Source organism: Gadus morhua, chromosome 4 (genome assembly GCF_902167405.1).
Source record: "Gadus morhua chromosome 4, gadMor3.0, whole genome shotgun sequence".
Lineage (NCBI taxonomy): Eukaryota > Metazoa > Chordata > Actinopteri > Gadiformes > Gadidae > Gadus > Gadus morhua.
The window spans coordinates 24,003,369-24,019,334 of record NC_044051.1 but is presented as its reverse complement, the minus strand read 5'-3'; the positions used below and the strand labels follow the sequence as shown (position 1 = coordinate 24,019,334).

The 15,966-nt window shown below is 46.8% G+C and overlaps 1 protein-coding gene across 1 annotated transcript in view; it reads right to left on the bottom strand.

Annotated features, from left to right (window-relative positions):
* The window catches only part of LOC115541697 (inactive dipeptidyl peptidase 10-like), a 254,281-nt gene that overhangs the window by 70,872 nt on the left and 167,443 nt on the right, over window positions 1-15,966 (bottom strand). Inside the window, exons 21-22 of the mRNA XM_030353542.1 lie at window positions 8,939-9,004; window positions 8,446-8,500 (exon numbers count right to left, since the gene is read on the bottom strand). Of these exons, the coding sequence (XP_030209402.1) occupies window positions 8,446-8,500; window positions 8,939-9,004 (121 nt within the window). The remainder of the gene's footprint in view (window positions 1-8,445; window positions 8,501-8,938; window positions 9,005-15,966) is intronic.

Sequence of the window (15,966 nt, the reverse complement as noted above, 5' to 3'; positions counted from 1 at the left end):
CCGGCCGGCCGAAACGGCTACCGGCTGGCACAGCTGAAGGATGGCGCTGGAGAGGCGGGAAACCGCCAGCCATCTCGCTGCCTCCTCCGGGCCGTAAGCATCCCTGCCAGCCGACAAGGAGACCAGGGCAGAGGAGGGCAGGGCGGCGTTGTTGACCGCCGTCGCAGACTGCGAGGCACAGACAAACACCCTGTCCGTCAGGCCGGCAATCTGCCTCTGGAGGCGGTCGGGGGGCAGCGGCTTCTCGTTAGGATGCCATCCGGCGCCCGGGCAGAGAAGCGCTGCCAGGGAAGGCTCCAGGCGAGGGATCCTGAGTATCAGCCCACCCTTCCACGTTGGTGAAGGCCCTCTAAGGGGCCTTCAGAGTAGAGGGGTCCCCAACCGCAGCGGTGAAAAGGTGCTGATCCGGTGGGAAAAGGGGGCACTGGGTAACCCGCCGGGATGAAGACAGGGTGCGAAAACAATCACCCTGCATGTCACCCGACATGGGGGCGAGTGGCGGGGCTGGCATAGGGATGCCCTTGATGGCCGCCTCCTCACCCATGATCTCGCCGAAGAGATCGGCCATCCGGCGTGGTCTCTCCCTCGGGACGATAGTGGCTTCGGTGGAAGCCCCGGAGCGGGAGAACTCGGACGCAGAGCCAGGAAAGACATCGTCCAAGGAGGCGACGTCGTCAACCTCGAAGCGTCGGCGTCCTGGGCGTCCGGAACTTGGGCCCCGAAGTTGTCGATGACCTCAGCGGGATCCACCGACGGGGAGAAAATGAGGTGCCTGGAGAGGAGCACCTCTTCAGGCAGCGCGCGGCAGGCGGCGCAGGAGGCGGGGGCACCCAAGGCAGCCGCGGCGTGTTCAGCGCCGAGGCTCCTGAAACACGCCCGGTGTCCGTCACCCGGAGCCAGGGAGGCGGGACAGGAGGCGCACTGAGGCCCAGAAAAGGGCCCGCCAGCTCTTACAGGAGCGCTCTCCAGTGGCCCTGAAAAGGGCCGTTGGTCTGTGGCCTCGCCCACGCCGCCGCCACCGGTCTCTGTTGGAGTCCGGTCTGGAAGTCATCTTCGTTTTCCGTTGATCAGTACAAAGGCTTAAAGAAAAGGGAGTATGGGCGGCGGTTTGCGCCGCCTTATATACACGGTGCCGTGGGAATGTGGGCCCACGTTGATTGGTGCCTAGTTGAACATTTTCAGTACGTGCGAGCACGCGCACGGGACAAGCCCATAAGACGAAGCCTAGACGGCGTAGCCTACATGAAATAGAACTGTTGTTTGCGGGAGGAGTTGGTCGCTTGAGAGTGCCGTGAGTTGCACACGCAGGGAGATGAGACGGAGAGGAACGCATGTGCTTAAGTTCCGAGCCAGAACAAGCCACTGTGCTATTCCTTTAGTCAGATAACCGAACGCAGATACAAACAGATGAACCGGCAGAGAACCGTCAGAGCGACGCAGTTCTCTTGTGAAAATACTTTCGGTGAGTTTAACCGTGGTCTGACTCATCAACGTGGGAAACTAAACATATGCTAACGGCTAGCGCCGCTAATTAAGCCTGTCTATGTGAGGGTTTGTAAGGAATGCGGTTTCTACACAACATAGTTGACTAGTTCTGTACACTTTATGAGAGAAATATAGGTTATATTGATGTTAAAGAGGCTGTGTACATTTTGAAGTGCATTGAGGGTTATTTTGTTGAATTGTGTGATGTACTAAAAAGAGGGTTTTCCCTTCTTTACCGTTAGTTGTCTCGCGCTGCCACGCGGGCGCCGTTTTGATGCTGCGGGAGGGCCACAGCAAGTCATTTAACCTTTGGTAAGAGAAATGCCTCATTGATATTTTGGTTTCTCTTGTTGGTTTATGAATGTTTCCACTGGTAAAGAGTTTCATGCAACATGTATAACGAGGACCTTTGAATGTAGAATTAAATGTATAGATTTATTCTGACTGTGTTGAATGAGTAATTTGAATGCAGGTTTTTGAATATTATTCTGACTGTGTTATACAGGTCAGGTGTTTTCTTTTGACGCTTGATTGATTCCACACTGACCGATCCCGTCCAAAGATGGCAAGCTACCATTGAACCAGGATCCACTGAGATATTTGAAATTCTTTGGACCGGTTGTGAGTTATTGACTGAGTGGTAGGATCTGCACGGCCACTACTATTCCGCATATCGTTCGAGAATCCAACACGGAACAATCACCACACACAAGAGACAATTACAATCCCGGGTTACATTTTCTATTATTCTCTTTTACTTCCTACTTGGGCCCAAGGTTATGTCGTTTATGTGATTTATAAAGTATAAGGTTATGTTTGTTTTGTACTGTTTAAAGAAAGAACTTTTGAATAATAAGTCGTCAAACGAAACTGTGTCATCTATAATTATCCATCTTGCTCCAGAAGTCGAACCTAGTAATCTGGCCCAGAATATTGTTGTATAAAGAATTCTTAATCTGCTAATCCAAAAAGGTTTTACACTTGCCCTAATTAATAATGTGGTGGAGGGTGGGTGTCTGCCTAAAGAATGGAAACATGCTGTAATTATTCAAATTGTAAAACCTGACAAGCCAGCAGATAGCCCTAGTTCCCACAGACCAATTACCTTGACTTCTGTCTTGTGCAAAATTATGGAACGCATGATAATGGATAGACTTGTGGATAAACTGGAGAAAGGTTTTTTTTTTTCTGTGACTCATCAGAGTGGATTTAGGCAGGGAGGGTCGACAATGGATGCTGTTTTAAGTTTGGACATGGACATAAAGAAAGCTATGGCAAATAAGGAAGCAGTAGTAGCGGTCTTTTGGGATATTGAAAAAGCATATTACATGCTTTGGAAGGAAGGGTTACAAATTGCACTATATGATGCTGGAATCAGAGGGAGAATGTTTAACTGGATCATGAATTTTTTATGTAACCGGTCAATTCAAGTGAGGATTGGAAATTAACTATCAGATGAGTTTGAGGTGGATATAATATATTGAGGTGGATATTTTTAATATAATAGTGAATGGCATGTTTAGTAGAGTGGGGAGAGGATGGGGCTATCTGGAAGCGAGGGAGGAACCTCCACTACCTGTTTAATCAAATTCAAGGTGCTTTGGAGAAAGTGACTGAGTGGGCCAATGACTGGGGTTCTAAAATTATTTCTACAGATAAAACTAAGTGTATGGTGTTTGGAAATAAGAAAAAGATGCCATCACAGACAATTCAATTGTGCAACAACAATCTTGAGAAAGTCAAGTATTTTAAGTTTCTAGGAATGTGGTTGAATGAAAGAATGACAGGGAAAAGGCATATTGAGATGGTAGCTTTGAAGTGTGGGGAAATAATTAATGTCCTTAGGTGTGTGGCTGGTTCAGACTGGGGGGCTGATAGAGAATCAATGATGATGACTTACACAGCAATGATAAGATCAGCAATTGATTATGGACGTATGGTTTATGGATCATCTTTTTCAGTGTGAAATAAATTAGACATAGTCCAAGCAAAAGCCTTAAGAGTTTGCTGTGGAGCATTCTGTACAACTCCAATAGCAGCATTACTAATAGAAATGGGTGAGATTCCGCTAAAACTAAGAAGACATGAACTTGGCTTGAAATACCTTATGAAGCTCAAAGGACAAAGTGAAGTGTTACCAACAAAATACCTACTGAGAGTGAGTTTATGGGAATAAGAACAACTAAAACTAGCTTTGCAGAAAATCTTAAATCTTTGGCTCAGGAAATTGGCATTGGGGATGTTAGTGTTTGTCCTCCAGTGTGTCGCTCAGTTGCCCCGACATGGCTGTTCCAGATCCCAGTGTTGACCTAAAGTTTATGAGTATAAGCAAATCAAGGATCTCAGAGGGTGTAGTAAAAGGGATAGAAGTCTAGCAGTAACAAGTATGGGGAGACCATCTACTAATTTACACTGATGGGTCAAAGGAGCATGAGAGTGGTAAAGTAGCAGTGGGTATTAGCATTCCTGAAATAGGGTACAGAATAGGATAGAGAATCTCAGATCACATGTCAGTATTCACAGCAGAGATGGTGGCAGTCCTATGGGCCTTACGATGGGTGGAGGATAATAAACAGGGGTATTCAATAATATGTAGCGAATCAGCTGCAGCTTTAATTTCAATAAAAGAAGGAAAATCCAAGTCCAGACCAGATTTAATTGTGGAAATACTACAGTCTATGTTCAGAATTTACAAGACGGGGATAGAGGTGGGGTTTCTCTGGGTGCCGGCTCATGTGGGTGTGAAATGGAACGACGAGGCGGATGAGGAGGTAAAGAAGGCGGTGTAGGAGGAAACAGTGCAAATTCATTTGCAATATGGGGCGCCCAAGTACATGGAAAAAATAAACAGGGCTCTAAAAGAAAGGTGGCAAAAATCTTGGGAGAAGGAAAGGAAGGGAAGGGCGTACTTTTCAATACAGGTAAATGTAAATAAAGATAGGTGCACTTTTAGGTGCATAAGAAAAGATGATGTAGCAATCGCAAGACTGAGGCTTCGACACTGTGGGCTGAGGAGTGGGCTGGCTCTGATTGGCAAACACCCAGATAGCAGGTGTGAGTGTGGAGAAAGAGAGACCGTAAAACATGTAGTTCTCCAGTGTGGGCGCTATTCCAAGCAAAGGAGGACTCTGTATCGGAGGCTTGGATCAGCTGGGGAATCAGTTTTTAATCAGCGCACCCTTTTAAATCTGGATTCAGTGGATAAAACAAAGGAATTGATGGACTACCTTCACATCATTGGAATAAATAAAAGGATTTAAATTTTAGGAGGAAATATCAAACAGTGGGGGGCAGCAATACGCCATAGCTGCGTCAAGCCTGCCTAAATAAAAGAAGAAGACGGTCCATAAGCTTGTGGCTGAAAGCCGACAGCTCATATGGGGCTTTCACACCAAAAAGAACCAAGAGCCAGTTCCGGGCTGGTGCTAGGGCCAGTTCCAAACAGGTCCAGCCTTATCCCAGTTATGAACCAGTTGGTTTCACACCGGCCAGAGCCAGCCATGGAGCCGGCGAGAGCAACGTCATGACGTCACTGCAAACGTCTCCGCTTTCCCAGCAACCCTCGTGCCTTGCTGGAACTGTACAATAATAAGAAGAACCCTTGCGCCAGTTTCAAACACAACAACAACAATTTCGTCTTCACGTCAATCCATGTGTGGTTCGTTCTTTGAATATTCAGATTCAAAACGGAATCAGAAAAAAAACAAAAAACGACACTGTAAATTGTTTTTTTTGATTTTGTTTTAAATCGGTAAACCATAAATCCCTGTATGGTTAAAACTAACCTTACACGGATTCACGTCCATTGTTTACTTCAGTGTTTTAAAAATGCCGGTCTTCGTTGGTCTTCCTGTTTATGAAGGTAAGGATAACCCCGCCCCCAGCCCCCGGCATAAAAGCAGTTCTAGTTCTAGCCCAGCTCAATCCTGGGGCTGGAGTTGAACCGGTTTTTAGAGGCCGGAGCCGGTACTCTAAAAGTGTGAAACCAAAACACTGGTCCTAGCTCCGAACTAGCCCGGAACGGGCTCAGATTTTGCGGCGGTGTGAAAGGCCCAATAGAAGCCAATGCAATTCACCGTTCTCCAAAGACAGTTCGTTTGGATGAAAACAAGGTTGTAGCTGGTTCTCTAGGTTACTACATTTAGCTAGATGTGTCATTTGTGTCGCAGCGATGTTTCACTGATGATCTATTTAACCGCAAACTCCAAATCTGCCAATTTCTTTCCAACTTGACGGAAGTAGATAAAATACCAGCCACTCGCAAGCCAACATCCGACAGGAAAACATTTTTCCATTACCTGAACAAGTGTTCTACTGACATGGAATCAAAGCTCAAAATAATTTTCGAGTCCTCCCTGGATCATGTGTCCACCACCGCGGACATTTGGTCCGCCAACAACAAAAGTTACTTAGGAATGACGGTGCACTGGATAAACAGCATTACTTTAAAACTTGAGAAGGCTTCTCTTGTCTGCATGAGGGTGAAAAGAAGACACACTTACGTTGTCATAGCTTGCGAAATAAATCAGGTTCATTCAGCCTTTGGACCACATAAAGTAACAGCATGTGTCGCCGCCACTCAAGTGCATTTCTGTTTTAATTGTATGGGATTAAGTTTATATTTTTCATTGATCACTTAACTTTTGTTCTCATGTTTCCCAAATGCTACTGATTGACCTCACCATAGCCTTCTTTATCCTCTTTGTGGATTTTACAGTGAGGCATTTCTTTGTGCAGACAGGGATATTGTTCTTTCATATGGTTTTATATGCTATTGTGTATAGAGATATACAATACACACTAGGTGATGATGGGGCTATGATGTTTGTCCATGTATCTACAGTAAATTAAGAAACGGGAAAGTAAAGTAATAAGTAGTGAAGTTACTTTTCAAACGCAGTAACTAGCAAAGTAATCTCATTACAATTTACAGAAGTAACTAGTCATAACTAATTACTTTTTTTGAGTAACTACCCCAACACTGCATATGGGTGGCCCATTGGGAAACAAACCCCTTACCCTGGCACTGGTAATACCTTGCTCTTTCAGTTATTCAACAGAGTTTTAGCTTCTTCTATGCATTCACATGGGCGGCATGTGGCTCAGGAGGTAGAGAGGGTTGGCTGGTTACTGGAAGGTTGCTAGTTCGAATGTCGAGGTGTCCCTGAGCAAGACCTCGTCACCCTAACGGATACTGACGAGCTGGCTGTCGCCCTGCATGTTTGACTCGGTCTGGAATGTGTGCAGTAATGGGTGGTATTGCATGTTAGGCGATATTATAAAGCCCTTCGGGTGGCCGATGGTTAGAAAAGCGCAATATAAATGCCGTTCATTTACCATTTGCTTAAAGGTGCCATGGCATGAAAATCTCACTTCATGAGGTTTTCTAACATAAATATGAGTTCCCCTAGCCTGCCTATGGTCCCCCAGTGGCTAAAACTTGCGTTCGGTGTAAAACGAGCAATAGGTATTCTGCTCGCCTTTGAAAAAACGGAGGCTCAAGCGCGCTGATTTGGAATGTGGTTTCTTATGTCGTCACATTGCAGTAAGCTCCTCCCCTTACTCTGCCTGACCCGCCCAGAGACTTTGGCCCGCCAATGAGACACGACCGTGCGAGCGTCCCCACATGTGTGTTTGTGTGTGAATACACACACTGTAACGCAAGTGTTTCTTGTCGGTTCTTTGACGTCTCTTGTATTTCCACAACGAGACTAGTGGGGGTTATCTCAGCCATGGTTGAGAAGGAATTGGGGGAAAGGAACTTTGGCTTTGACTCCTTGAAGTACACGAACTGCGACATGCCACCGGTTGCCGCGAGGCACCACCGCCTCGAAGCACCACCGCCCGGCAGCAGGCAGCGCGCGGTTCAGTCTATTTCAGATTGATGTGAAAGTGGAAGAACCAGAGACGTCGCAGGACCCGACAAAGTCGTTTGTGATTCATAATATCGTCTGGAGGCGCACACAGATTTTGGCCATGATAATATGTATTATATGATATCGATATCTATGTATTATATGATATTATTTAGATATAGAGCTCCAGGACTGTAATGCAAGCTTTTTGGCCGTGATAATATATATTATAGGATATAGATATCTATGTAGGCTATAGGATATTATTTAGATATAGAGCTATAGAGTGTGTTCTAGAATATTTACAGAACACGGCTAAAGGCTGTGTGCGCCTCGCCATTGCGATACATTAACTGTAAACAGAGCGCATGGTACCGTGGCTGCAAGCTGCTCAGGGCCACACCCCCACCCTCCTCCTTGACCCCCTCGCTCCTCCTCATTTGCATTATAGCTACAGACACCAAAACAGCGCATTTGGGGGAAGCTCAATGTGCGACTGGCTCGGAGTGGCTGTAAATCTGCACCACGGCTGAATTTCGGGAACGTCTTTGAATACTGTGTTAGTGGCCCACTATCTACATTAAAGCATCCATAAAATAGCATGTCATGGCACCATTAATTACGGTAATTGCTCAGAATCAACAAATACACGTTATCTTCCTCTGATGAGGGATTTTAGATTTTATTTGAAGTGAACTATCTTGTAACTATATGATGAACCGTCTTTTTGAACGCCAATATTGACTTGAAAATGTGAATAATAAAAAACAGAATGGAGAAAGTAGTCCCTTGGGTTAGAAAAAAACAACAGCAATATTTATTGCAATGATGCAATTCCTCCTCCTCCTGGATTGTGTGCAGCTGGCCTACAGATTGTGCAGATGTAGGCCTACAGGTGTAAACAGATGTTTTATTACTATTATTATTTATTATTGTGATCTATTGCTGCTGCTTATTTTTTATGTATTTTTACTTATCTTCATTTACTTTATCTTGTATTGTTGATGGGATGTGGCTTTTGACGAACCAAGCATAATAATTTTACTTTTGTTTAGTTGTATAATAAGATGTATCAAAGTAACTCTGATTCTGATTCGAGGCCTACCTGGCCGTAGATTCCCACGCGTCTTTGGTCGATGTAGGGCAGTTTCCCAAGATATCTGAAACACAAAGCAGCCGACACACTCGATACCTTGTGATGTTAAACGAGGCTCACTCAGAGATCGATCACATTAATAACGGTCTACGTTTGGTCTATGTTTCACGTTACCGGAAAAACAATAGGACAGAAGGGGATTGAATTCCTGTGTGTGTGTGTGTGTGTGTGTGTGTGTGTGTGTGTGTGTGTGTGTGTGTGTGTGTGTGTGTGTCTATGCACTTGTTTGTGTGTGCTTGTGTCTATGCACTTGTTTGTGTGTGCTTGTGTCTATGCACTTGTTTGTGTGTGCTTGTGTCTATGCACTTGTTTGTGTGTGCTAGTTTGTGTGCGTGCTTTTGTGTCTATATGTGCATTTGTCTTTGTTTGTGTGTGTCTAAATGTGTGTGTGTGTGTGTGTGTGTGTGTGTGTGTGTGTGTGTGTGTGTGTGTGTGTCCTTACTCTAGTGCAGCCAGCTGGTCCTGTACATCAACTGTTCCCAGCTTCTGATGGATCTGATGCAGAAATCTGTTGAAAATGCTTAGATTAGCATAGCATAGTTTAGCCTAGTTTATCTAAATTAAGATAGATTTGTCATATCTTATCTAATTTTATCTTAAATTATCCTCTTATCTGAGTTGAGCTTAGTTGAGGGTAGCAGATTGTAGGAGATTACTGGCTAGGTATTAAAGGTGTGATTTTATGGGAGTGTGAATAGCCATTTCAAGCTGTTTGAAAATCTGCCCTTTTTCCATAGATAGATAGATGTATGATCTATGATGTACGCAACATTTGCTGCAGTCCACTGGGTAGGCTGGTCGACTGACCTATCCAGCATTCATCTAGGTCAGGCATGTCCAAAGTCCGGCCCACGGGCCAATCTTGGCACGGGGTTAAATTTTTTATGGCCCGCGGGTCCCTTACGAAAATGTATTATTTATGGCCCGCCAGCTCGCCACTGTTGCAAATTCTCATTTCACCACATGGTGAACCCCATGAACCTGACCCCTCCCCACCACAGGTAAGCTAATAAGGGTTGGCAGGAGCATGGACGTATTTCTACATTCATGGCTGCCGTAACTAAAAAGCGGAAGGTCGATAAAGAGGACCGTCGCTTCCAGTAGCGATGGAAATTAGAATATGTGTCGCCGTTGCAAAATAATTCAATGTGAAGAGACACTATCAGACAACCCATGCTAATGCATACAACAGGTTCACAGGAAGCAACCGTGCAGAAAAAGTAAAGCAGCTTGAAGCCGGTTTAGCTTCCCAGCAGCGGCTCTTCACCCGTGCTCGGGACTCCGTAGAAAACAGCACCAATGCCAGCTATGAAGTGGTGATGCTAATCGCTAAACACAGGAAGCCTTTTACAGAGGGCGAGTTTGTCAAAGACTGTGTCATGAAGATGGTGGATAACATTTGCCCTGAAAAGCAGCAGGGTTTGCTAATATGTGTCTTGCGCACAACACCGTGGCCCGCATAATTGAAGAATTATCAGCGGACGTTAAGAGGCAAGTGGGTGACAGGGGAGTGAGTTTTTACTTTTTCTTTAGCCTGTGATTAAAGCACAGATGCGTCTGACACTGCCCAGTTACCTATTTTTTTGCGAGAAGAGGCATGCGAGGCATTCGGCCCTCAAGGTATTGGATTTTTTCAAATATGGCCCCCTTTGAAAAAAGTTTGGACACCCCTGATCTAGGTGGACACTCCCACTTGTGATGTCACTAAAATACAGAAGAGGCAGATTGTCAAACGGCTTGTAATGGCTAATCACACTCACAACCAGGCACGTTGGAACTATTTTTTGGGGGGGGGCTGCTGGAAATTGGCAGCGGTGCGTGCAGCACTATCCAACACGGCAGTAGCTGGTTAGAATCAAAGGTTAACCATTGATACCGGATAAGGCGCGACGCAACATTAATGTTTTATCTCATTTTCATGGCGTGTGCAGCATAGCATGCACTGTCATTGGTTCAAATACACATGAGGTGGGTTTTGATTTTTGAAAACCACGTGACTCCCCACAGCAATCAAAGAAATTAAAAAAAGAAAAAAAGAAGCCGGCTGGGTGTTCATGTGATCGGCGATAGTGTAGGCCTATTGAAGATCGTGGCGTTCAGAGCGCAGAATCTAGGCCACTGTGGGCTACTGACGAAAATCAAACAACACAACATACACATTACTTCTATTTAGTAACAATATTTATTAATTTAGGCTATTTGGCTGCTCCAACTCAAGTCAGCCCAGCCAGGCGATATTTAAGTTTCGGTTTTCAACTCTGCATTTGGTGGTGAGAGGGGGGGTGGGGGGGGGGGGTCGCACCCCTACTTCCAACGTCCCTGCTCACAACTGGTGGCATAATATCACCTTTTTTAGGTGTATGTATTTGTTTAAAAAAAGGTCATTTCAAAAGTCTTGTAAACATCCTGCCCTATTGATGCATAGCCATGAAAATGGTCAGATGTTGACGATCTTAATGAAATAAATCATAAATCCACAAAACAATTTGAGTGGTCTAAGAGAAGGAAAGTTCTTTCATTCCTAATTCATCATTGTACATCCAATAATCCATAATTCACCAACGGGTCCTATGCGCTAAATGTCTGAAATGTGAACATGTTATGCAACCGGTGGTAAAGACGATTAACTTCATTCGCTCCAAGTCGCTGCACCACCTTCAATTTCAGCGGTTCCTACTCGACATGGATGCGGAATATGGAGACGTTATCTATCACACCGACGTGAGATGGCTCATCCGCGGGTCAGCGCTGCAGTGCTTTTTCTCTCTCAGAAGAGAAATTGGAACATTTTTGGCTGAAAAGGGAAAACCAATGCAAGAACTGTCGGATCCTGTCTGGCTTGCAGATTTGGCTTTCTTAGTCGACATCACAAAGCATTTGAATGTGCTCAACATAAGTCTGCAAGGGAAAGACACAGTGGTGTGCCAGCTGTTTCCACACATCAAGGCCTTTGGAAGCAAGTTCCAGCTTTTCCAAAGACACCTGTCACAGAGGGAGCCCAGCACCGCACATTTCCCTGCGCTGCGCGAGGTCATGGACAGTTTTCCACCGGGGAATATCGGCGCATCTCTCTCTGCAGAGTTCAACGGGCGGTTTTGGGACTTTTATGGCATGGAAAAGGATATTTCACTTTTCTCATCTCCCTTCTTCTTAAGTAAAGTTCACAAAGTTAATTATCAGAATCTAGTGAACAAAATCAAACAGGATCTGAACAGGTGGAAAACTATACCGAACTCTCTTTTTAGAAGAGTAGACACAATTAAAATGATGGTATTTCCACAATTCCTTTTCCTTTTTCAGAACCTGCCAACATCAATTCCTTCTCAAAGTTTTAAAAGATGGAATGGAATAATAACTAATTTTATCTGGAATAACAAAAGGAAAAGGGTCAAATATTAATAAAATCAAAAGAACATGGTGGACTTCCAGACCTCCAAACCTATTTTCATGCCACACAAATAAATAACATAATGAAATGGACTAATGATAATATTAAAGCAAAGTGGCTTCCGATAGAAAAGGAACAAACTCCATTTTCAATAAAAACATTACCATTCATTGATAGAAAATATATGACACAACTGAAAGGACAAAATAGATGGATTAACAATACTTTATGTACTTGGAAACAAATTTGTAAAAAACATGATATAAATAAGGAATTATTCTATCTTAGAGAAATGGCATGGGATCCAGATTTCAAACCAAACAAAATGGACAATGTCTTAAAAGTCTGGTCCTTAAAAGGACCACAAATATATTCACAAATAATAACCAAGTATGAAGTAAATCCCTTTGATGTTATTTTAAAGAAATATGATCTAGTCCAGTCAAATTTCTACAAATATTTACAACTTAGAAACTATATAAAAACCTTTCAAAAAAGAGCAGGCATTCATGAGCAGCATCCCTTAGTACAATTTATGATTAAAAACTATAATATTGACATCAAGAATACACTTTCTAAAATATATTAAATACTACAAGAAAACAATGAAACACAAGACACTGTGGCCTTGAAGTGGAACTTAGAATTAGAGGGACAGTTAAAAGAAGAGGACTGGGAAAACATTTATGGAACAATACATAAAACAACAAACTCTAGGTTTTGGAGGGAGTACGCATGGAAAATATACACAAGATTCTTTATCACACCAAAAATACAATCAAAGTTTAAGACATCAAACTCATAAGAGTGTTGGAGAAACTGTGGGGAAAATAATGCAGACCATTCACACGTTTTCTACTTTTGCCCATCACCAAATACCTTCTGGAAACTGATTACAAATTCTATTTCGAAAATATTTTCCAAATTAACCAGGTACCTGAACCAAAATGCTTTATTCTAGGTGTAACACCGGATGAACTCATATCAGAAAGAGACAAATACTTATTTAGGATACTTAGGATAGCAGCAATGAAACAAATAACAAGGAACTGGCTAAAACGCAGAGTTACGTATGTAACTCCGGTTCTATGAATCCTGGATGACCGCCAGAGGCGGTGCATTAAGCACTGGATTTATCCGTCTCGCGCATGCGCAGTTCGAGTACCTATACCAACAAGGTCACATGTGACCCTCGTGACACCGGATTGGCTATATAGCCCGGTGTCGACAGAGGATCTGTTCCCAGAATCTTCTCGCGAACCACGAGACTTCTGAGTGACCTGTAACTCTGGCGGTCATCCAGGATTCATAGAACCGGAGTTACATACGTAACTCTGCGTTCTATTTCATCCTTACTGACCGCCAGAGGCGGTGCATTAAGCACTGGATGGCCAATACCAACAACGTCACGAAGAGTCAAGGTGCTCACCTACTGATCAGAGAAAGCAGAGCTTGGCATCAGGGCCACGCCCATTGGATGGGGAGTGGCAACGTTGACCCGGTAGAACCTGGAGAATGTGCTAGGCGACGCCCATGACGCCGCGGCACAGATGGTCCCCAGGGGCACCCCTCTCAGGGCAGCCCATGATGTGGAGACGCTCCTAGTTGAGTGACACCTCACCCTGGATGGCGGGGGGCGGCCACTGGCCCCGTAGGCGTGTGTTATGGTCTCCACAATCCAGTGGGACAGCCTCTGCTTTGTTAAAGCATGACCCCTGTTAGGGCCACCATGGCAAACAAAATGCTGCTCCGACTGGCGAATACCGGCGGTAGCAGAAATATAAGCCCTAAGGGCCCGCACCGGGCACAGCAGCTCAGACCCACCCTCCCCAGAAGGGGGGTCAAAGCGTGCTAACTGGATGGGCTGGTTAAGGTGATTGCGTGGCAGGGTCTTTGGCAGGAACGCAACGTTCGGCCATCAGAGTTCCACCTCAGGCATGTATCACTCACTGATAGGGCATGCAACTCCCCGACCCGCTTGGCAGATGTTATGGCGAGTAAAAAGGCAGCCTTCATAGACAGCCACTTCAAACCCCCTTGACCCAAAGGCTCGAAGGGAGGAGATGACAAGGCTTCCAGCACCAGCGGCAGGTCCCATGCTGGAGACCGCATGGCTGTAGGGGGACGCAGCCTCAAAGCCCCTCTTAGAAAGAGGGACACTAATCTGTGGCGCCCTACCGTGGCGCTGTCAACCCTATCATGTAGGGAGGAGATGGCAGCGACATAGACCCTCAGGGTAGAGTGCGACCGGCCACTATCCAGGAGGGACTGCAGAAATTCCAGCACCGTGGTCACAGCACAATGCACTGGATCCACGGCCCTAGCCGCACACCAGTTGGAGAACAGCTTCCACCTGTTTCCGTACTGCAACCTGGTCGATGGTGCCCTGGCACTCATGACCGTACCCCTGACAGCCGTAGTGCACTCCCTCAGCAGTGGGTCGGGCCCTGCAGTGGCCAAGCCCAGAGCTGTAGGCGAGAGGGGTCGGGATGCCAGATCTGACCCCCCAGCTGGGACAGGAGATCCCTCCTGTCGGGGAGGCGCCATGGCGTGCTGCAGCAGAGCCTGAGCAGCAGTGGATACCAGAGCCTCCCCGGCCAAAAGGGGGCCACCAGAAGGAGCCGGTGGCCCTGCAAAAGGACCCTCTGGAGTGTCGGCAGAATCAAAGGCAATGGTGGGTAGGCATAAAGAGGCCTGTCCGGCCAATCGTGCGCCAGCGCGTCCTGCCCTAAAGGGCTGGACGCTTCTGCCCAGGAGAACCAGAGGGGGCAATGCGCCGACTCCTCCGAGGCAAAGAGGTCCACCTCTGCCCTGCCGAAGAGGCCCCACATTGACTCCACCACCTCGGGGTGAAGCCGCCATTCCCCCGGTGGAGGCTTCCGTCGGGAGAGGAAGTCTGCCGCCCGATTCTGGGCCCCCGGCAAATAGACTGCACGTAGGCTGGCCAGACGGGGAGAAGCCCAAGTCAACAGGCTCTGGGATACCCGGAGTAGCCGTGCTGACCTGGTGCCCCCCTGGTGGTTCACCTGCGAAACCGTGGCCATGTTGTCCGACCGGACCAGGACATGCCGGCCTGTCAAATGGGGCAGAAAGCTGGCTAATGCCAGCTGCACAGCCCGGAGTTCCAGCACATTGATGTGTTGTGCCATGTCCCGGCCAGACCACCGTCCCTGCGCAGTCCTGCCCTGCCACACTGCGCCCCATCCCGAGAGGCAGGCATCGGTTGTCACCAACTCCCGGCGTGCCGGGATTGCGCCCATGGGCACGCCTGCCTCCAGATACGCTCTCCTTCTCCATGGGGCCAGAGAGACAAGACACTGCAGGGTCACCTTGACCCTCCTCTGCCTGTGCCACTTGGCATCTAGGTGCAGGCTGTTCAGCCACATTTGGAGTGGGCGCAGGGACAGTAAACCCAGAGGCACCACAGCTGAAGCAGCTGCCAGCTTGCCCAGAAGCTGAAGAAAAAGAATAAAAAGCAGCCTCCTGCCGGCTCTGAAGAGAGGAAGGAGGCGGAGGATGTCGTTCACCCGTCGAGGTGAAAGGTAGGCCTTCATGGCGACCGAGTCCAGGACCAACCCCAGATAGGTAACCCGTTGGGAAGGGTCCAGGCAACTCTTTGTTTGATTCACCGTCAAGCCCAGCCGGGCGACGTGCGACAGCAGGCGGGCCGTGTCCTGGGCCACCTGGGACCTGGAGGGCGCACAGACCAGCCAGTCGTCCAGATACGGCAGGATCTTCATGCCCTGCGTCTGCAGGGGTGCGAGGGCTGCCGCCACAACCCTGGTGAAAACCCTCGGGGAGAGGGAAAGCCCGAAGGGAAGTACCCTGAATTGGTAATGCCTGCCCCGATAGGCAAACCTCAGGAACCGCCTGTGGTGTGCCGCAACCGGCACATGAAAATAGGCGTCCTTTAGGTCTATAGTCGTGAACCACTCCCCCCTGGCAACTACCCTCAGGGTGTCCGCCGAGGTGAGCATGTGAAATGGTAAAATTTTTAAAAACGTGTTCAGGCCCCTTAGGTCTAGAATGGGCCTGAATCCGCCGTCTTTCTTGGTGACCAGAAAGTACGCCGAGTAGAACCC